The sequence below is a fragment of the Myxocyprinus asiaticus genome, chromosome 2 (genome assembly GCF_019703515.2).
Source record: "Myxocyprinus asiaticus isolate MX2 ecotype Aquarium Trade chromosome 2, UBuf_Myxa_2, whole genome shotgun sequence".
NCBI lineage: Eukaryota > Metazoa > Chordata > Actinopteri > Cypriniformes > Catostomidae > Myxocyprinus > Myxocyprinus asiaticus.
In genome coordinates this window covers 60,180,115-60,203,197 of record NC_059345.1, presented here as the reverse complement: position 1 = coordinate 60,203,197, position 23,083 = coordinate 60,180,115, and the positions used below count along the sequence as shown (strand labels likewise).

Sequence of the window (23,083 nt, the reverse complement as noted above, 5' to 3'; positions counted from 1 at the left end):
GAAGAAAATGGATAGTCATGATACAGTTTGATGAGGAAAAACTACCTAACAGGGTATTTCTTGGGTTCGTAAGCTACGGGGTCCGTTCTTATAAACCACCTCCAGTAAGATGCTTTAAATGTCAGAGGTTTGGACACATGACAGCGGTCTGCAAAGGAAAACAGCGTTGTACAAGATGTAGTGGTGAGCACAAATATGGGAAGTGTGGGACAAGAGTGAGTCCAAAGTGTTGCAGCTGTGGAGGGGACCACAGTGCGGGATACGGTGGATGCCAGGTCAGGAAAGAGGCAGAGGGAATTCAAAATGTAAAGGTATCAGAGGGATTGACGTATGCGGAAGCAATCAAGAATGTTCGGAAAAAAGATCAGCAGAAAGAACAGAAGGAATTAGATCATGGAGAGACAGATAAATGTGAATGTCAAAAGTCAAAAGTGAATGATGAGACAATGGTAGTTGATAAACCATTGGTAGTAGTTAACTGCTCTGCCCAAACGAAAAGTAAATCAAAAAGGATTAGAATAATAATAAGAGCGGCAGGAAAATATTTGAATGCAGAGGGAATATCAGTGGAACAAGTAAATGACATTCTCTAGGTACTGGTGTCAAATACACAGGCAGCACGTGGTGGTGGCTCTTAATGGTATTAATACTACTCCAGTGGAATGCCAGAAGTCTAACTTCTAACGGAAATGAATTTAAGAAGTTTATTGATAAATTAGAGAATAAACCTCATGTAATTTGTATACAGGAGTCCTGGTAAAAACCCCACTTAAATTTTGTGATTCAGGGGTACGCATCAGTTCGAAAGGATAGGAAAGTTTGTAATGGTGGAGGGGTAATTACATTCATTAAGCTAGGTATAGGATTTAGAAAAGTGGAAGTAAGTAATGAAACGAAGTAATAGTCATGGAGGTATGGGCTGGGGAACAGAGTATTAGAATAATTCAGGGTTCAAACGCTTAGCGGTGATTAGGGGTTCAAGTACTTAATGCTGAAACCCTATTGTAATTGTTAAGATTTTTAGGGGTTCAAGCGCTTAGTGCTGAAACCCTATTGTAATTGTTAAGATTTTTATTATTATTAGGGGTTCAAGCACTTAGCGCTGAAACCCTATTGTAATTGTTAAGATTTTTATTATTATTATTATTATTATTAGGGTTCAAGTGCTTAGCGCTGAAACTCTATTGTAATTGTTACGATTTTTATTTGGGGTTCAAGCGCTTAGCGCTGATTAGGGGTTCATGCGCTTAGTGCTGAAACCCTATTGTAATTGTTAATTAGGGGTTCAAGCGCTTATTGCTGAAACCCTATTGTAATTGTTAATTAGGGGTTCAAGCGCTTAGCGCTGAAACCCTATTGTAATTGTTAAGATTTTTTAGGGGTTCAAGCACTTAGCGCTGAAACCCTATTGTAATTATTAAGATTTTTATTATTATTATTATTCCGCCATAAAACTGATCGGGCAGAGCAAACCGTAAGGCCTAGAGACTTGAAACTTGGCCAGATGGTAGTAGTATTGCTCGCTACTCAGAAACACGGACACGGCCAAATCGGTCAATAGGGGGCGCTACAGTGATCAAAAATGCGAAACTGCTCATAACTCCTAGATTGTTTGTCGTAGACTCAAGTGCTTTATAATCCTTGGCTCAAACCAAACAAAATGTATATCTCCAATTTCATTTCTGCCTATAAAAAATTTCCGCCATCTTTGATTTTTCATAAAACATACTTTTGCGAACTGGTCCTAGGTTTTTTGTCCGATAGGGACCAAACCAGTGCCAAATGATTCTATGGAGTCTCAATATCAAAAGTTATCAAAAAAAGTTTTAACTTTTGACTCGAGCTAGCTACGGTATGCGAAAACATCGGAAGTAGGAGTGGCCAATTTTACATAAATGGCTATAACTCTTGAAGGAAATGAGATATCTTCACCAAACTTGGCATGCTTATGTAAGAGGTCAATCTTTGGTCGCCCAGAAAAGATGCCGCGGTTTTGCCATATGGTGGCGCTATAATACCAAAAAAAACATGAAATTGGCTGTAACTATGAAACCGTTAATCCTATTGACTTCAAAATTGGCATACACTGTCTTTGTCTCAGCTGCCATCATTGTCTATATGGACATTCACATATGTTGAAAAACATGGCCGCCATCGGCCAATCAAATTTCAGCCGCTATTACACAAGGTTAAGAATGACTGATCGGAACGAAACTTGGTGGACCTATTTGACTCTTGGTCCGAGAGTGTTTTGCAAAGTTTTTTAAAAAATTGGCCACTAGGTGATGCTATCATGATTTTTGTAGGTGTTAAAGGTTGTATATAATGCAGTGTTGTGAAAAAACACAAGTTATATATATATCACCTGATAGCTCTTCTCATTCTAAACAACTTTGCCTCAAGAAGCATTGGTGTCTGTCAAACGTTTGGTAAATATTTCAGATAATGTTAAAACTTACTTTTGCGAACTAGTCCTAGGTTTTTCGCCCGATCAGAACCAAACTAGTGCAGAAATATACTCTGGAGTCTGATTATCAATAATTATCAAAAAAAGTTTAAATTTCAACTCACGGTCGCTAAGGGGTGCCAAAACGTTTGAAAAGGGTGGCACATTTTTACTAAAATGGCTGTAATGCCCGAACGAAATGAGATACAGTATTTTCACCAAACTCTGTACACATGTGTATGAGCTCAATCTGAGGTCACAGTAAAAAAAACGAGTTTGGCCACTTGGTGGCATTATAACAGGAAAAAACATGAAAACAGCTCTAAGTTGAATTGAGTTGAAAATCGGCATGCAGTGTCTTTGTCCAAGGTGCCATGACTGTCTATGAGTACATTGGCGTATCTCAAAAAACATGGCAGCCATCAGCCAATGAAGTTTGAGCGCCTATTAGACAAGGTTAACGGAGGCCGATCGGCACAAAACTCGGTGGGCCTGTTCGACTCCTGGCCCTAGAGGTCTGTGAGAAATTTGAAAGATATTGGCCAGTGGATGGTGCTAACGAGTTTTCACCTCTGTAATCACGTGGTGTTTCACACATACACACAATGGCTGTGTCCCAATTCAAAGGCTGCATCCTTCGAAGGACTTGGACTTCAAAGGCCACGCCTTCGAAGGCCACGAAGGTCGGACTGAGTATTGTTAACTGGGACAGTCTAGCCTATGGAGGACTGTTCTTGTCGCCTAACAACTGTGACAGCTGCTGAGTGACTGTAACATTTATACTGGACTTTTTTGAAAGTTATATTAAACTGTCTGAAAACAAAACAGGGTTCACAAACTGTCTAAATATTTTCACTCAAAGTTTTTTTTTTTTTTTTTTTTACATTTGTATCGTTAGATATTTGAGTTAGTTGAAACCCAGTACTTTCGTTTAAAAGTGTAATTTGGCAGTTTCTCTCAAAAAAATCCTGTCGTCACTGGCGCGCAATGAATTCTGGGGATGGAAGGATCCATCTGTTGTATCCTTCATTTCACGGGAATGCATTTGAAGGATGCAGCCTCTGAATTGGGACGCAGCTATAATTCATATGATTTGTTAGATCTCCTCATACTTAACAACTTTGCCTCAAGAACCACTGCTGTCAATCAAATCATTCATTAAATATTCACGATTATGTAAAAAAAATACTTTTGTGAACTAGTCCTAGGTTTTTCGCTCAACCTCAATAAAACCAATGCAGTACAATTCTCTGGACTCTCTAGCTCAATAATTATCAAAATAAAAAAAAATAAAACAATTTTACTTTACCCTTTGGGTAGCTATAACAGTGTCATTTACAAAATGGCCGTGGTCAAGTGTACAAAAAAGCCCATAATTCCTAAACAAGAACTCAGAAATTAGGTGAGCACATGCAACATATGATTCTAAACAAGCATGCAGACTTTTATGGAGATCAGACCATAGGTGGTGCTATGAGCTTTAAAAAGCTTTAAAAACCATGTATTTCCTTAGTAAATTGCCTGTATTGGCTATAAATGATCTAGGTGGCTACATGCTTGCTAAATAAAACATAATACCTTTTTACGCATGTGCTTAAAGGCCTTAAACCGCTTGAACCCCGTTAATTGCTGCTCGCAGCTATATTTAATTTGCATAATCCTTATAAGAAATTAAGTAGTGAAGTTTTAGGTAACATCGGAGGTGTGGAGGTTAGTAAGGTAATATGGTGTGGAGATTTCAATGCCCATAGCACATTGTGGGGTAGCTTGAGCACTGATCAAAATGGAAAAATAGTGGAAGACATTCTAGATTTGGAGACCTTGATAGGTGTAAATAATGGAAGTGCGACAAGAATGGATGCGGCTACAGGGAGAAATTCAGCCTTAGATTTGACAATTATGTCTCATAATTTGGCTAGGATAAGTGTATGGAGAGTGCTGGAGCATATTTTAATTAGAAGTGATCATTACCCCATATTATGTAAATTAGGGGTGGGAATGTCTAAAGAAAGAAAGGGAATAATTCATAGATGGAAGTTCAAATCAGCAGATTGGATTAAATATAGTGAAAAAAAATGAGGATAGATTGGTGGGCTTAAATGAGGTAAATAAAGATATTGAAGAACTTAATAATAAAATATTTGGAATTCTTTGTGATACAGAGGAAGAGGTGATTGTAAAAAGCAAGGGAATACATAAGAAGAAAGCACTACCGTGGTGAACGGAAGACTGTAGTAAGATGATAAGAGCAAGAAACAGAGCATAAAGGAAATTAAGAAAGTCTTTCTCATTTGAAGATTTTATTATGTATAAAAGAGCACAGGCACAGGTTAGGAAAGTGATAAGAACTGCCAAAAGAAAGCTTGGAGAGAATTTTGTGACACAATTGGAGAGAAAATAGATATCAGTGATTTATGGGGTGTGATAAGGAAAATGGGCGGGAATCATAAGAGCTGCATTCTTCCTGTTTTGATAAGTGAAGAGAAACAAATAATCAGTGAAGAAGAAAAAGCAGAAGTGTTAGCTAAAACCTTTGTCAAAGTGCATAGTAATGGTAATGTATCAGATGAGGTGAGGAGATACAGAGAACAGTGTTTGAGAGAGAATCCAGAAGTCTTGAAGAAAACAGGTCTTTCTGGATCTACTATAGATGTATGTTTTTCTTTATATGAGCTAAAACAGGTTCTTGTGGGGGTGAGACATACATCTCCAGGGAAGGACCAAGTTTGTTACGAAATGCTCAAACATCTATCAGATACATCATTAAACGTAATATTAGATCTTTTCAATAGGATATGGGAAGAAGGAAAGCTTCCCTCTTCCTGGAAACATGGTGTTGTGGTCCCAATAGCAAAGCCAGGTAAGGATCAGTCTTTTCCAACGATTATAGACCTATAGCACTAATTTCAAATCTTTGCAAATTAATGGAAAGAATGGTGATGAATCGTTTAGTTTATATGCTTGAAAATAAGAGGTAGCTATACCCACATCAAAGTGGCTTCAGGAAAGGTCGCAGTACAATGGATGCGGTTTTATGTCTAGAAACTGATATTAGAAAGGTAATAGTGAATAAAGAAGTACTAATAGGGGTATTCTTTGATATTGAGAAGGCTTATGATATGATGTGGAAAGAAGGCCTGCTAATCAAAATGAAGAAAATGGGAATAAAAGGGAGGTTATATAACTGGGTTATGAGTTTTTTTAATGGATCGGACAATACAGGTAAGGGTGGGAACATCATATTCAAAAGTATACTCAATAGATAATGGTACGCCTCAAGGTAGTGTCTGCAGTCTCATTTTGTTTAATAGTATGATCAATGAAATCTTTTCAAAAATTGGGACTGGGGTAGGAAGATCTCTATATGCAGACGATGAAGCATTATGGAAGAGGGGAAGGAATGTCAAATATGTGGAGGATAGAATGCAGGAGGCAATAGATGAAGTTGGAAATTGGGCTAACAGTTGGGGGTTCAGATTCTCAGTAACTAAAACGCAGGTAGTATGTTTTTCAAGAAGGAAAAAAAAAAAACGTTAAACTAAAGATCAGGTCAGATATTAGAACAAGTATCAAAAATCAAGTTCCTGGGAGTATGGATGGACTCAAAGTTAACATTTGAATGCCATATTCAAAAAGTAGTAGACAAATGTAAGAAGGGAATAAATGTATTACAATGCTTGGCTGGGACAGATTGGGGGTCTAGTTGCCCTTCCCTAAGGAGAATATATAGTGTTTTAATAAGATCCACTATATGGCAGTATTATATATAGTTCAGCTTCTGGATCTCTGAAAAAAAAGGTAGAAGTTATCCAATCCTAGGCATTAAGAATTTGTTGTGGTGCATTCAGATCTTTACAAGTAGCTGCTCTTCAAGTGGAAGTGGGAGAAATGCCTTTGTAAATTAGCTGGTTACAATTGAAAATGGTTTATTGGATATCAATAAAAGGACATAGTTATAGTCATCCTGTAAAAAAAGTTCTGGACAACTGTTGGGAATATGAGTATTCACAGTTGGTGAGTTTCGGATGGAACGCAAAAAAATGAGGCTCACCGAATGGGAATTTTCAATGTTGAAGTAAGCCCAATAGCGGCAATGCCTGTGTTACCTCTCTGGATGTTTCCAATGCCATCAGTCGATTTACAGTTGCTGGAAAAAATAAATGACAAACAAAGATGGGTTTCTAAGGATATGGTAGTGAGGCAATATATAGATCAAGAGTATTATTATTGTATACAAATCTATACTGATGGTTCAAAGGATCCAGAGTCTGGACATACAGCAGGAGCACTAGTTATTCCTCAGTTTGACTGTAAAATAGGGAAAAGAACATCTAATCATTTATCTGTTTACTCATCAGAAATGATAGCAATACAGTTGGCTCTTCAGTGGGTGGAAAAGGTTCAGCCACTAAATGTGGTGTTCTGTTCTGATTCTCTTTATGGCCTTACCAGCTTAATGAGTCGTAAATCTAATTCTAGACAGGATATTCTTTTTGAAAACCTTCAGACATTGTTTAGAATACAACAACAAGGGATAAACACATTCTTTCTGTGGGTTCCGGCACACATGGGGGTAAAAGATAATGAACTTGCAGATGAAATGGCTAAACAGGCATTAAAGTATCCAAGAATAGATATTAATGCACCGAGTAAAATGGAAATGAAAGGATTAATTAAAGGACAGTTAAAAGAAAGTGGCAATAAATGTGGACCCAGGAGAGAAAGGGAAGACATCTATATGGAATTAAAAAAGAGGTAGGAAATGAGAGAGTAGTTTACAGTAATTTCACGACTCCGTATCAGACACTGCATTTAACCAGTCACTATTTAAGACAGGAAAGCATAACAATGGACTGTGCAATAATTGTGGATTACCGGAAACTGTTGAACATGTTCCATTAGAATGCATAGGTTATTACAAAGTAAGATCTCAGCTCAGAGAAGATGTTAAAGCCATATCCAAAGGGATAAATAGTTTAACATTACAGAACTTATTGAATAACAATTCAAAAGTGACTAAGGCTGTATTAGATTACCTAAAGACAACAGATCTGATTAGAAGAATATAACATCAAGTCCTTGGAAAAAGAATATGATATTAAGATTAAACAATTAGATTTCAGATAGGTGTTTTTTCCCCTCTCTTTTCCATCTTTTTTATTTCCTCCATCAACGCATCACACTCCATCCCAGTAGGTGGCGGAAAAGCACCTAAGATGGTTTGCCAACCGCCAATAAATCTAAAGAAGAAGAACGCGCTGTAGCGCTATCAGCTTTAGTTGCGTGAAGAAACGAATAGACGCTTCCTGTTGGAGGTAGCGTGTGAATGGTAGCATTTTGATCTGATCTGAGGTCCAAACTCATTTTCATCAATTATTCATCTCAGCTGTCGACATGGTGAAGCTGACAGCAGAGTTAATTGAGCAAGCGGCACAGTACACGAACCCTGTGCGGGACAGAGAGTTAGAGCTGCGCGGTGAGTGTACATTACAGGCCCAGTCATTTTCTACTCATGAAACTTTAGTGGCCCAGGGCACAAATAATAAATTTGTGTTTAACTGGGACACACACTTACAAAAAGCTGTATTTGCTATATCGGTTATTTTTTAGTTATAACATGTCCACGTTTGAACCGAACTAAAATATAACTTAACATGGTATTTTGAGCTATTTTTGAATCTCCAGCAAACATGTACAATGGCCAATATAGTTTCTGCCAAAAATACCAGTTACTAAATGTATTGTTACTACAATAACACTGTGGTAATTTGGGATTAGTCCAGAAAAGACAGCAATATTCTGTAAACCTCTTAACACAGTTTGAAGATGGCACGATATGAATGTAAATGTTTATTGTAGGCATAGTTACAATAATTGCAGTAACTATGGTATTTTGGCAGAAACAATGGTTACCATGTAGGGTTGCAAATATTTAGAAATTTCCTTAATCGACAATCGTTAACGTTAATCGTAAAACTGTAAGTGTACAGCTTGAAACTCAAAAAATACAAAACGCGTGTTATATACGCATATTTTCTTCAATCAAAGCTTTTTTATACAAAGTTTGTTTTTAACTGACCAACCGTTCTAATGTAAATTTGAAAACGTCAACGTTGCATCTGAGAAAAGTTCCTTAATGTAGAAACGCGAAAACATGTAGCCACCGAAGTAAGCTATGTGCATGTAGCCCACTGTTTTGCCCATACAGTTTAATATACTTAAGAAACGCGAGAATTGGTGGTTTCCTCATAATGTAATTTCAGCCGTATTGTGAATTGTTTAAAGAGGCCTATTATGCTTTTTGGGATTTTACCTTTTCTTTAGTGTGTAATATAGCTTTTTGTACATGTAAAAGGTCTGCAAAGTTACAAAGCACAAAGTCCACGCAAAAGGGAGTTATTCTCTCCCACAGACAACACTGCTCAAGAACTACACGAAACGGCTGGATTGTAGTCCAGACATTTCTTCCATAAATTATCTATGTCACTATGTAACACATTTGCATAATGCCGCCTAAGGGCTACTTTGGCCCGCCCTCAAACAAACGTAGTTATAGCCAGGCCAGGATGAGTTGGGTTAGTGCTGTCGCCATGTAGAGAATATGCTGTTTTCTTCACTGCAAAAGCAAAACCTCTTTGTTTGGACTTCCAAAGGCAGACGAATTGAAGAATCAGTGATTTCAAATTTATTTTAATTATTTAGCAGTACAACCACAACCAATACCGTATTTTCAAGACTGTTACTCCTGAAAGATGGTGCAGTTCCCACTTAGCTGGGACAATCTGGCACTTAAGAATCACAACCTGGAAAATTATCTGCTACCGAGAGTTCAGATGTGGAGTTTTGTGTTGTAGCTATGGTGTACACTGAGTGCACAGCTGTAGGCCTCTGCTAACCTGCTAGCTAATGTGATTGTGTTTAAATAGATTTGCTAATCATCTGCGGGCCCCCTTTTACCTACAATTGTGTAGAATTATGCGGATTGTTTGCTGTTCTTACTATCATGAATAGTGATCAAGTGTGGAGATGGATTTATTTTTACAAACGGTCATTTTACATCTGCAATCCATGGTAGTGCTCAGTTAACCTGCTATGTAATGTTATTGTTTTGGTAAGGGCTTACTACTAAACTGGCTTTTACCTAAAACTTTGTAACAAAATGGCAGTGGGGTAAAATCTTCAGTGGCAGGGAGAGGTCTCACTCGGATATCACTCGACCTGCCACCGTCACACAAGGCTGAATTCGGCTACTTAACCTCTCACCAGTTATATCAATTCAAAATGTTAGAATGTATACACTGTTCTCCAGGCTTTGCGTCAATTCAAATACATGGAGGATACTGTATGTGATGTATTTGTCATATTTCTAATATATTTGGGTGGGTGTTGGGGGGGGATTCCATCGGGGGTTAATATCCTTTTGACAGTCCTGTCCAGTGTGAAAGGTGCGTGAGAGCTGGCTGTGACGCGACGGATCGTGCGTGAGAGCTGGCTGTGACGCGACAGATCGTGCGTGAGAGCTGGCTGTGACGCGACGGATCATGCGTGAGAGCTGGACTGATACTGGTATCATTTAAATAATCTAACCCTATCCTAGCCCTTTAACCCCATTGTATCCATATGAATTTCTTTAACTTAAAAATTATTACTAAACTAATCTTTGTGAAGTAAACAAAAAAAGTTCACCCAAAAAAATAAAAATCTTTCATTATTTACTCATACTAATGCCATCCCAGATGTGTCTGACTTTCTTTGTTCTGCTGAACACATACAAAGATTTTAGAGGAATCTGTCAGATCTGTAAGTCCATAGAATGCAAGTCATCACAGTACAACATTTTAAGCTCCAAAAAGCACATAAAGGCAGCACCCTTTATCTTGACATTAGCAGTCTCCTTGCTGGTCTTTCCTGTATACTGCAATTGCAAGATTTTTAGTGAAAAAGGAGTTACATTTTTGTCTGTTCTCACCCAAAAAGACAGTCTAATTTAAAAAAAAGATATTAATTAAGCCACTTATGCATTATTTATGGTGCCTTTGTGCTTTTTGGAGCTTCAAAGCTTTGGACCCTTTTGACTTGTGTTATATGAAGCTACATAGCTGAGATAATATTATAAAATCTTTGTGTTCAGCAGAGGAAAGAAGGTCATAAACATCTGGTATGGCATGAGGGTGAGTAGATAATTTTCATATTTGCGGAAATGATCTCTTTAAATTTTACACTGGGATGTGTGGCATAGCTCATTTCATGAACTCCAGTGGGAAAAGCAATATTTAAAAAAAATGACTGGACTTTGAGGTGGTGTTTGTAAATGTTACATAATTATTTATGATGTAACAGTGTATAAGACATTTTATTTCAAATATTTGTAGATATTTTCTAGAGAATCATTGTTCCTCTGGGATTTTGTGAAAAGAGGCTCTTTGAAAGTTGTACTTCTCAGTATTAAGATTTGTTTCAATTTTTGCTTTTGCTTAAGGTAGAAGGCATCCTAAGCATATAGGTGTAATGTTAGGTTATGTGTGTTTGGATCATAATTAACTGCATCAAAAAATATAAAATTTCCAAAAGTTTCTACTTGACCATATTCACCCAAGAGTTTTAAAAACAAAAATAATTTTGAGATCATTTTTATTTTATTTTAGTTAGTTTTGGGGTTATGAAAATTGTATTTAGTTTTATTTTTTTCCAATCATTTTACTTTTTATTTTTATTTTAGTTTGAGAATTGTTTTAGTTGGTTTTGGTTTTTGTTAACTGTAATAACACTGGTGTAATTAAATCTAAAGTTTTACATAGAAGATAAAGGAATGCAATACCACAACATATTTAATGACCATTGTTAATTAATGATTAAAGTTATGTAGTCAAAAAAGTAATTTAAATTTTAAAAATCCAAATTGACCGTTAGAAGTGAAGTGCTTGCCTATACCATCACTGTTATACTGGCCATGATTTGTGTGTCAGTTGATAAAATATGAATAATTTTACTTACATTCTCTATAATTTAACGTAGCCAATATCCAATTAGTACTAACGGTGGTGTAACGTTTCCGGCATATAAAAAGCATGTCATGCCCTGACAGCCAAGGACGAATTTCAAGCGCAACATTAGCTAAGACATACAGTGCCTTGCAAAAGTATTCAGACCCCTGACCAATTCTCTCATATTACCGAATTACAAATGGTACACTGAAATTTAATTCTGATTGATATTTTATTTTAAAACACTGAAACTCAAAATCAATTATTGTAAGGTGACATTGTTTTTTTGTTGGGAAATATTTTTATGAAAAATAAAAAACTGAAATATCTTGCTTGCATAAGTATTCAACCCCCACACATTAATATTTGGTCAAGCCACCTTTTGCTGCAATAACTGCTTTAAGTCTTTTGAGGTACATACAGGTGCATCTCAAATTAGAATGTCGTGGAAAAGTTCATTTATTTCAGTAATTCAACTCAAATTGTGAAACTCGTGTATTAAATTCAGTGCACACGGACTGAAATAGTTTAAGTCTTTGGTTCTTTTAATTGTGATGATTTTGGCTCACATTTAACAAAAACCCACCAATTCACTATCTCAACAAATTAGAATACATCATAAGACCAATAAAAAAAACATTTTTAGTGAATTGTTGGCCTTCTGGAAAGTATGTTCATTTACTGTATATGTACTCAATACTTGGTAGGGGCTCCTTTTGCTTTAATTACTGCCTCAATTTGGCATGGCATGGAGGCGATCAGTTTGTGGCACTGCTGAGGTGGTATGGAAGCCCAGGTTTCTTTGACAGTGGCCTTCAGCTTATCTGCATTTTTTGGTCTCTTGTTTCTCATTTTCCTCTTGACAATACCCCATAGATTCTCTATGGGGTTCAGGTCTGGTGAGTTTGCTGGCCAGTCAAGCACACCAACACCATGGTCATTTAACCAACTTTTGGTGCTTTTGGCAGTGAGGGCAGGTGCCAAATCCTGCTGGAAAATGAAATCAGCATCTTTAAAAAGCTGGTCAGCAGAAGGAAGCATGAAGTGCTCCAAAATTTCTTGGTAAACGGGTGCAGTGACTTTGGTTTTCAAAAAACACAATGGACCAACACCAGCAGATGACATTGTACCCCAAATCATCACAGACTGTGGAAACTTAACACTGGACTTCAAGCAACTTGGGCTATGAGCTTCTCCACCCTTCCTCCAGACTCTAGGACCTTGGTTTCCAAATGAAATACAAAACTTGCTCTCATCTGAAAAGAGGACTTTGGACCACTGGGCAACAGTCCAGTTCTTCTTCTCCTTAGCCCAGGTAAGACGCCTCTGATGTTGTCTGTGGTTCAGGAGTGGCTTAACAAGAGGAATACGACAACTGTAGCCAAATTCCTTTACACGTCTGTGTGTGGTGGCCTTGACCCCAGCCTCAGTCCATTCCTTGTGAAGTTCACCCAAATTCTTGAATTGATTTTGCTTGACAATCCTCATAAGGCTGCGGTTCTCTCGGTTGGTTGTGCATCTTTTTCTTCCACACTTTTTCCTTCCACTCAACTTTCTGTTAACATGCTTGGATACAGCACTCTTGTGAACAGCCAGCTTCTTTGGCAATGAATGTTTGTGGCTTACCCTCCTTGTGAAGGGTGTCAATGATTGTCTTCTGGACAACTGTCAGATCAGCAGTCTTCCCCATGATTGTGTAGCCTAGTGAACCAAACTGAGAGACCATTTTGAAGGCTCAGGAAACCTTTGCAGGTGTTTTGAGTTGATTAGCTGATTGGCATGTCACCATATTCTAATTTGTTGAGAGAGTGAATTGGTGGGTTTTTGTTAAATGTGAGCCAAAATCATCACAATTAAAAGAACCAAAGACTTAAACTACTTCAGGCTGTGTGCACTGAATTTATTTAATACACGAGTTTCACAATTTGAGTTGAATTACTGAAATAAATGAACTTTTCCACGACGTTCTAATTTATTGAGATGCACCTGTATGTACCAGCTTTGCACACCGTGACGAAGTGATTTTGGCCCATTCTTCTCAGCAGATTTGCGGCAGGTTGTTCAGGTTGGTTGGGTGACGCTTGTGGGCTGCAATGTTCAAATAGTACCACAGATTCTCAATAGGATTGAGATCAGTACTTTGACTGGGCCACTGTAGGACATTTATCTTTTTGTTCTTGAGCCACTCCAGTGTTGCTTTTGCCTTGTGCTTGGGATCATTGTCATGCTGAAAGGTGACTTTCCTCCTAAGCTTCAGTTTTTAGTGGACTGGAGCAGGTTCTCTTGCAGTATTTCCCTATATTTTTCTGCATCCATTCTTCCTTCAATTCTAACAAGATGCCCAGTCCCTGCTGATGAGAAGCATTCCCACAGCATGATGCTGCCACCACCATACTTCACTGTAGGGATGGTGTGTCTTGAGGCATAGGAAGTGTTAGGTTTGCGCCAGACATAGTGCTTTAAGTTTTGGCCAAAAAGCTCTATCTTGGTCTCATCTGACCACAAAGCATTCTCCCACATTGCAGCTGGGTCACTCACATGCTTTCTGGCAAACTCCAGACGTGCTTTCAGATGGTACTTTTTGAGTAACTGCTTCTTTCTTGCCACCCTTCCATACAGGCCAGCGTTACTCAGTGCTCTTGATATGGTTGACTGGTGCACCATTACTCCACTCCCAGCCACTGAACTCTGTAGCTCTGTCAAAGTGATTGTTGGCCTCTCTGTGGCTTCTCTCACAAGTCTCCTTTTTGTTAGAGCGCTGAGTTTTGAGGGATGGCCTTTTCTTGGCAGTGCCTGGGTGGTGTGGTGCAGCTTCCATTTCCTGATTATTGGTCCAACTGTGCTCACTGGGCTATCCAAACATTTGGACATTATTTTGTACCCTTTCCCTAATCTATGCATTTGTATGACTTTATCTCTAACTTCTGTGGAATGCTCTTTGGTCTTCATTTTCCTTCAGATTCACAGCCTGACCAATGATCCTTCAACTATGGGTTTTTTATCCAGAAAATGTGATTGCAACTTTAATGATTCACAAGTGGATGCCAATGGTAAAGTAATTGTGTCTTCGTTAGGGCAATTTCTTTCATTGGTGTAACCTGGCAGCTTCCACAGCACAGGGGTTGAATACTTATGCAAGCAAGATATTTCAGTTTTTTTTATTTTTATATATATATATACACTATATTGCCAAAAGTATTCGCTTACCCATCCAAATAATTGAATTCAGGTGTTCCAATCACTTCCATGGCCACACGTGTATAAAATGAAGCACCTAGGCATGCAGACTGCTTCTACAAACATTTGTGAAAGAATGGGCCACTCTCAGGAGCTCAGTGAATTCCAGCGTGGTACTGTGATAGGATGCCACCTGTGCAACAAGTCCAGTTGTGAAATTTCCTCGCTACTAAATATTCCACAGTCAACTGTCAGTGGTATTATAACAAAGTGGAAGCAATTGGGAATGACAGCAACTCAGCCACGAAGTGGTAGGACACGTAAAATGACAGAGCGGGGTCAGCGGATGCTGAGGCGCATAGTGCGCAGAGGTCGCCAACTTTCTGCAGAGTCAATCGCTACAGACCTCCAAAGTTCATGTGGCCTTCAGATTAGCTCAAGAACAGTGCGTAGAGAGCTTCATGGAATGGGTTTCCATGGCCGAGCAGCTGCATCCAAGCCATACATCACCAAGTGCAATGCAAAGCGTCGGATGCAGTGGTGTAAAGCACGCCGCCACTGGACTCTAGAGCAGTGGAGACGCGTTCTCTGGAGTGACGAATCACGCTTCTCCATCTGGCAATCTGATGGACGAGTCTGGGTTTGGCGGTTGCCAGGAGAACGGTACTTGTCTGACTGCATTGTGCCAACTGTGAAGTTTGGTGGAGGGGGGATTATGGTGTGGGGTTGTTTTTCAGGAGCTGGGCTTGGCCCCTTAGTTCCAGTGAAAGGAACTCTGAATGCTTCAGCATACCAAGAGATTTTGGACAATTCCATGCTCCCAACTTTGTGGAAACAGTTTGGGGATGGCCCCTTCCTGTTCCAACATGACTGCGCACCAGTGCACAAAGCAAGGTCCATAAAGACATGGATGAGCGAGTTTGGTGTGGAAGAACTTGACTGGCCTGCACAGAGTCCTGACCTCAACCCGATAGAGCACCTTTGGGATGAATTAGAGCGAGGACTGCGAGCCAGGCCTTCTCGTCCAACATCAGTGTCTGACCTCACAAATGCGCTTCTGGAAGAATGGTCAAAAATTCCCATAAACACACTCCTAAACCTTGTGGAAAGCCTTCCCAGAAGAGTTGAAGCTGTTATAGCTGCAAAGGGTGGGCCGACGTCATATTAAACCCTATGGATTAAGAATGGGATGTCACTTAAGTTCATATGCGTCTAAAGGCAGATGAGCGAATACTTTTGGCAATATAGTGTATTTCCCAACATAAAACCAATGTCACCTAACAATAATTGATTTTGAGTTCCAGTGTTTTAAAATAAAATATCAAACAGAATGAAATTTAATTGCACCATTTGTAATTCAGTAATATGAGATAATTGGCACTGTATCTATATATATGTATATACCATGTTTATCTTGTTCATAATGTAACAGTACATTGGCACTAGTGACTTATCAGTGCTGCCTTCATTCAGAATCAAAAATCGTAGAAAGCATGCACATCCAAACAATGTTTGATTCCAGGTGTACGATCCAAAAATGTATATCCATAAAAACTCACAAAGTCAGCACACTGTTGCTCCTACACTGTAAAAAAAAATACATCTACTTTAACTTAAGTTTAACTGATGCCTTAAAGTTAAGTTAAATCAATGCAGATTTAAAAGTTATTTCAGCTCATAAGTTTTCCCAATTCATTATTTTACATTTAGACTATTTTTAAGACTGAAAATGTAAAGTTATGTTGATTTAACTTAAAACTTTAAGGCAGCAGTTAAACTTAATTTTTAAGTTGAAGTGCATGTACATTTTTTACAGTATAAATAAATGTAATGAGCTCACCACATAAGCAAACGTGATGTTTCGAGCTACATGCTGCATACATACAGCATGCTACCATCATCCAGGATATTTGCGGGTTGCGCGCAAAATTTTGCCAAACCCACTTGCGCCAACACTTTGCGCATCTTGCACGAAAATGCCAAAACTTCCTGGCCGTGCCCACTGACTTTGTGTGTGTGTGTGTATGGCTTATGGCATTGCACTGAGCTTATCGCTAGCACTCTTAAAATAGAACCCCATATCACTGAAATAATGCAAATTCATCTACTTGAATAAATACTGTTAACCATTATTTATAAACTGAAATGTATAAAATGAAAACCATAAATAAAAGATGTTTTCCATTTTTATCATGTGTGCAATATGCCAAATAACACACATTAATAATGGTTTAAATATATACATACATTATTGTATGTACAAGGCATGTCTGTTTATACAGTATGTGTGTCTGTTTAGATATGTTAAGTTTATTTGTAAATACTGCATGATGGTAATGAATCATGTATTATTTTTATATCTGATGTGCTAGCCAATTCAGCCAAAATACTGATGTGCCAAACAACCACAAAATCAATAAGGCAACCAACCCCAACCACACTCTCTCCATAAAAAATGTTGGCCAGCTACTATTGCTCAAGCAGGTTTACAAATCATCAACGTAACAGTTATCAAATTACCAGAAAATTACTATGTGGCAACCAACCCCTATTGCCGACGAACCACGGTAACCCCTATAAATTATTGTAGTTTATAGGCTGGTGTGTGATTATTTGTTATTTTTTTTCGTCTGTACTCCCAATAAAGTTTTGTTTAGAAAAAGTATTTTTGCTTTTGGCTTATTGTTATTAACATTTTTATTGATTCATAAATTAACACACAAAATACAACAACATCTCTATAATGAATCAAAAACTTTTAAACATTAAACCCCCACTGTATCCCCTCCCCCTACCAAACTCTCAACCCACCCTGACCCCCCCACGAACACCCCTGTGGTCAATAGAATATAGACACACACACAGAAAACTAAAACAACAACATAAAATAACATACAATAATCAAGTATAATAAAAAAAATAAAAATAAACTCTAAATTACTACCTCCACTGCCCCACCTCGAGATTCCCTCAAAAATGCTAAATAATTGCCCCATTTCTTATTGTAAGATTCCCTAACCCCCATCCTAATGCTCGACCCCTCCTTGAAGGCAGCCACCCTCCCCATCTCCGCGCACCACTCCGGGAACGAGGGTGCTCCATCCGACTTCCAACTCCTCAAAATAACCTGCCTACCAATCATCACACTGGTCAAAACCCAGTCCTTCATGTACTTATCTACCAAATCCATGACCTCCCTATCTCCCAAAATACAGAGTCTTGGGCAGAACGAGACCTGAGTGCCCAACACATCACACACACAACTTTGCACCTTCAGCCAAAATTCTTGGATCTTAAGGCACCCCCAAAAAACATGGATGGTGTCTCCATCTTCAGTATGGCATTGCCAGCAGATGGGTGTGTCCTTAAGACCAATCCTATACAATCTAGAGGGGGTCCAATAAAATATATTTAAAATCTTAAATTGCATAAGGCGAACCCTTGCATCTCTAGATGCAGACTTTGTTTTTTAGAATCCTTGCCCACACTCCCTCCTCCAATACCAAGTTTAAATCTTTCTCCCATAATCTTTTGAGAGAATTTAAAGCTCCGTCCCCCAGACTCTGAATTAACATGGAGTAATACACTGATGCCTCATGACCCTTCCCAAAAGCAGCAATCACCACTTCCAAAGTATCTGCCGCTCTAGGGGGGTGTATGCTACTCCCAAAAACAGAGCAGAGCAGGTGGCGCAGCTGTAAATACTTATAAAATCGAGATCTGGGAATCCCAAAATGTTGAATCAAATTTTCAAAAGATCTCAATACTCCACCCTCATACAGGTCACCAATTGTATTAACCCCATCACAATCCAATCTGACCAACAGAAAGGGGACTTTATTAATACATAGTTTAGGGTTCAGCCATACGCTCGAGGCTATGTTTAAATAAATATCAGAATTAAACACTCTGAACACTTTTGTCCATATCGAGTGCAAATGCAAAATAACGGGGTGCGACTTAACCTCTCCAGCTAGTTTAATCGAAAGGCTTTGCAGTGGCGAGATAGGGGCAAGAACTTCCTTTTCAATACAAAACCAGGGAGGAGCTCTCTCAGGTGGAAGCGACCAATGAACCAAATGTCTGAGACTGAATGCATAATAATAAAATAAAATCTTAGGCCTAACCCACCTTTGTCAATCGGCCTATGTAACTTACTGAAATTTAATCTGGGACGTTTACCATTCCAAATGAAGGACTTCGCTATGCTATCAAATTGCTTGAAATAAGAGAGGGGGACATCTACAGGGAGAGATTGTAGCAGGTAGTTAAATTTTGGAATGCAATTCATTTTAATAACATTAACCTTCCCAATCATCGATAAGTGTAATGAAGCCCATCTGTCCACATCATTCGAAAACCTTTTCTTTAAAGGATCAAAATTAACTCTGACTAAATCAGACAAATATGCTGGGAATAAAATTCCCAAATACTTAATTCCCTGTTTGGGCCACTGGAAGGCACCCGGCTGGAAGGCCGTTACTGGACAATACGCTGTCAAAGCCAAAGCTTCGTATTTAGACCAATTGACTTTGTATCCTGAGAATTTGGAAAAGGAGTTAATAATTCTGTGGAGGCAAGGCATAGATCTATTAGGGTCAGAGACGAATAATAAAATATCATCTGCGTAAAGCAGAAGCTTATGCGCCACACCTCCCGCCGTTACCCCTGGAAAATCATCCTCCTTTCTTATCGCGGCTGCTAATGGTTCCAGGGCAAGACAGAACAATAATGGGGAAAGAGGGTAACCCTGCCGGGTGCCCCTATCCAGAGTAAAATAATCTGAAATTAACCCATTTGTTTGCACCGCTGCTACAGGGTGTCTATAAAGTAACTTAATCCAACCAATAAATGTACTCCCGAACCCATACCTTTCCAAAATCTTAAAAAGATAATGCCATTCTACCATATCAAACGCCTTTTCGCCGTCAAGAGAGATGGCAGCAACCGGAGATTGATCATTCGCTACTGACCACATGATATTGATGAGATGCCTAATATTATCAGAAGAGCTACGGCCTCGAATAAACCCCACCTGATCTATATGTATAAGTGATGTCATAACTTTACTCAATCGATTAGCCAGAATTTTGGACAAAATTTTTACATCTAACTGGATCAGGGAAATTGGGCGGTAACTTTTACACTCGCTTGGATCTTTGTCCTTTTTAGAATCAGACTGATGTGTCATGGTTGGCGGAAGCTTTCCATTCTTTAATGAATCAGTATAAACTTCTAACAAAAGTGGAGCCAGTTCTGTAGCATAAGATTTGAAAAACTCCATCAGGCTCCGGAGCCTTGCCTGTAGCAAAGGCTTTAATTACCTCAACAAGCTCCTCCAAGGTTATCTCAGAAGCAAGAGAATTTTTTTGCACAGTCGTCAGTTTAGGGAGATCTAATGGTTCCACAAAGTATCTAATATCTTCATCAGTGGATGAAGACATGGAACCATAGAGATCAAGATAGAACTCTTTAAAGGCATTATTAATATCAATAGCCGAGGTAAATATAAGTGAAATAAGCAGATTTCACTGAGGGAATGATAGAAAAAGACTCTCTCTGCTTTATATATCTAGCCAAAAGTTTTCCTGCTTTGTCACCCGACCCAAAGTAGGACTGTCTTGCCCTGAATAACCAAAACTCCACTTTCCGTGACAAAATAGTATTATATCTATATTTCAGGGCCATCAGATGACATACAGCGCTTCAGCTCTGCCTCAGCACTTTTAATATTTCCTTCCAATTCCACAAGTTCTTGTGCTTTGGATTTTTTGATAAGTGAGGCATACTGTATGATCCAACCCCTAAGAACCGCCTTAAGTGCCTCCCAAGCCATGCCCACAGAGGATACTGAGGACCAGTTGGTCTCCATATAAAGATTGATTTCAGTCTTTAACATTTGTTGGAAATCAGGATTTTGCAAAAGGGACACATTAAGGCGCCAACTATATGATTTCTTTTTCTCTGTATATGGCAACACCTTTAAACTCACCAGAGCATGATCTGAGACTAAGATATTTCCAATTGAGCAATCAACAACAGATGAAATGAGGGATTTGGATATAAAAAAAAAATCTATTCTAGAATAAATCTTATGGACTGATGAAAACAATTTATAGTCCCTACCAGATGGGTTCAAAAGTCTCCAAATATCTGTAAGACCAAGATTTGTACACATCCTGTGAAGCGTCAATGTTGCTCTAGGGGGCTTGCACACTTTTGCTTCACTGTGATCAAGGACTGAGTCCATCAAAAGATTAAAGTCTCCTCCCAATATTATATCATGAGGGGTGCCAGCGGCTTGCAACATCCCTTCAAGATCTATAAAAAAGCCTTGATCATCAGCGTTAGGTGCGTAAATATTAGCCAAACTCATCCTTTGCCCTTGAATTTCAGCTAAAACAATAATGACTCTCCCTAATTTATCTTTAATCTGTTTGAGACATTTGAATTGTAGATGTTTATTTACCAATATAATGACTCCCTTGCTCTTACTTGAGCCAGCACTAAAGAAAATATGTCCACCCCATAACTTCCCAAATTTTTCAGCTTCCTGCGGGGAGAGATGTGTTTCTTGAAGAAACACTATATCCTATTTCTTACGTTTAAGAAAGTAAATAACCTTCCTCCTTTTTGTGGGGTGCCCCAACCCATTTACATTCCATGTGGAGAGATTTAACATTTGACATTTTGATTTAGTAGAAAAAATAAATTGTGTGTCAAAAACAAAATTATACAGACCACATTCCTCATTAGTGAAACAATCAATCCCCGAACATCCCCCCGAACAAAACAAACAAACAAAGAAAATCGTGCGCATTAACCCCGCACACGAAAGCGCCAACCGGCGACAGTCCCTCTAAATTCAAAAGGTCCATGAACGCCCACGAGCCCCCATGACAACTTTGCCATCAGATTGCTCAATTTTGTCTCACAAATTTGTGAAGCAAAATTACATAACAGAAAATACTTTGTAAAATAAACCCAGTCAATAGGAAGAATGAACACAAAGAATGTGTAGATTCATTCACAGAACTGTCTCAAAGGTGTGATCTTCCACAAAACAAATTCCAGCTGATATAAAACCGTTCAGATTCCTCGGACAGACAAACAAATGTTCAGTGAGCCAGCTGTTATGAGTTCAGCGGATGACATAATCATTCCAAAGTCTCGTAAAAAAAACTCAACAAAACAAACTACAGCCACTAGGCGGAACCAATACAAAAAGAAACAAAACCGGCATCCTGGTTCCCCGGATGATCGAGTCAATTCACTCGGAGGCTGCATAAATGTATGTACCATGACTTACACAATCCGTCAACTTTATAAAAGACATCCTTTGTGTGAGCAGCATGTAGATATTTTGCGGTCATCCATAGTGTCCACTCTCAATCTGTCCGGGAACGTCAATGCAAAAGTAATCTTTCATCAATGCAAAAGTTTCTTTAAGGAAAAGTGTTATTCACAAAACAAGCTCCAGCCGTTCGGCGGAGCCAACGCAAAAAACCCAGAATGATGCCCAGCTTCCTCAAAAGCCAGAGTAAGTACAGTGAGTCAGACCCACTCACATGAGAAACATCCAATGGTTTACTCAGTCATTGATTCTATAAAAGACATTGCCAGATTTGGACATGTAAATACTTTGCGACCGACCTTCGTTTCTATTCTCAGTTTGGCTGGAAACATCAAAGTGAACGAGATCTTTTTCTGATGTAAGAGTTTCTTACATTCCTTGAACCGATCGCGTTTCTCTTTTGTCGAACTCGCAAAGTCCGGGAACAAGAAAATATTATGGTTCTTCCAAGAAAGCTTCCCTTTGCTCCTCGCCTAGCGCAACACAAGATCTTTATCGGATGATCTCAGAAATCTGGCCAGCATCAATCGGGGCCTGTCTCCCTCAGCAGATCTCCGAGCAGGGACTCTGTGAGCTCGCTCGATTTCCAGCTTGTGGCCTGTTATGTCGAGCAGACTCGGGAAAAACTCGTCAAGGAATTTCACCATAACTCTGCCCTCCTCATGCTCAGGAATTCCAACAATTCGAACGTTATACCTGCGGCTTCTATTTTCAAGATCTTCAAGCTTTTCAAGGAGATATTCCAGATCAACTTTGGTCGCGGGTGGATTAGCGGTTAATTCCCTCTCCGAAGATTCCAAAAAATCGATTCGTTTTTCAACATCAGTCACTCCTGTACCTAATTCGGAGAATTTTATTTCCTCAAGTCAGCAAGAATCTTCGTCAACATCACCGACATGTTGGACAGTTGATGCTGGATTCCTTCTCCCGCTGCGCCATCCAAATCGAGTCTGTAGGCCTGTCGGGGCTTTTATCCTGAACACGTAAGTGTCTTTTAATGTCTCCAGAGCCCGAGGATTTTGACTTCTTTGCCATGTTTTGCAAGAAAAGGCAAATGTGTAACTGGGTGTATCAAATTTCACCAGATCATAACATGAAAATAATAGAAAATTCAGCAAAGTG

At 38.9% G+C, this 23,083-nt stretch overlaps 2 protein-coding genes and 1 long non-coding RNA gene across 3 annotated transcripts in view; 2 read left to right on the top strand and 1 right to left on the bottom strand.

Moving 5' to 3' along the window:
- Positions 1 to 23,083, top strand: part of LOC127452865 (aryl hydrocarbon receptor nuclear translocator 2-like) — a 1,027,890-nt gene that overhangs the window by 642,370 nt on the left and 362,437 nt on the right. The window lies entirely within an intron of this gene.
- Positions 1 to 23,083, bottom strand: part of LOC127453378 (uncharacterized) — a 183,077-nt gene that overhangs the window by 45,677 nt on the left and 114,317 nt on the right. The gene's annotated exons all lie outside the window — the stretch shown is intronic.
- Positions 7,699 to 23,083, top strand: part of LOC127453215 (U2 small nuclear ribonucleoprotein A'-like) — a 55,002-nt gene continuing 39,617 nt past the window's right edge. Inside the window, exon 1 of the mRNA XM_051719463.1 lies at positions 7,699 to 7,922. Within this exon, the coding sequence (XP_051575423.1) occupies positions 7,841 to 7,922 (82 nt within the window). The 5' untranslated portion in view covers positions 7,699 to 7,840. The remainder of the gene's footprint in view (positions 7,923 to 23,083) is intronic.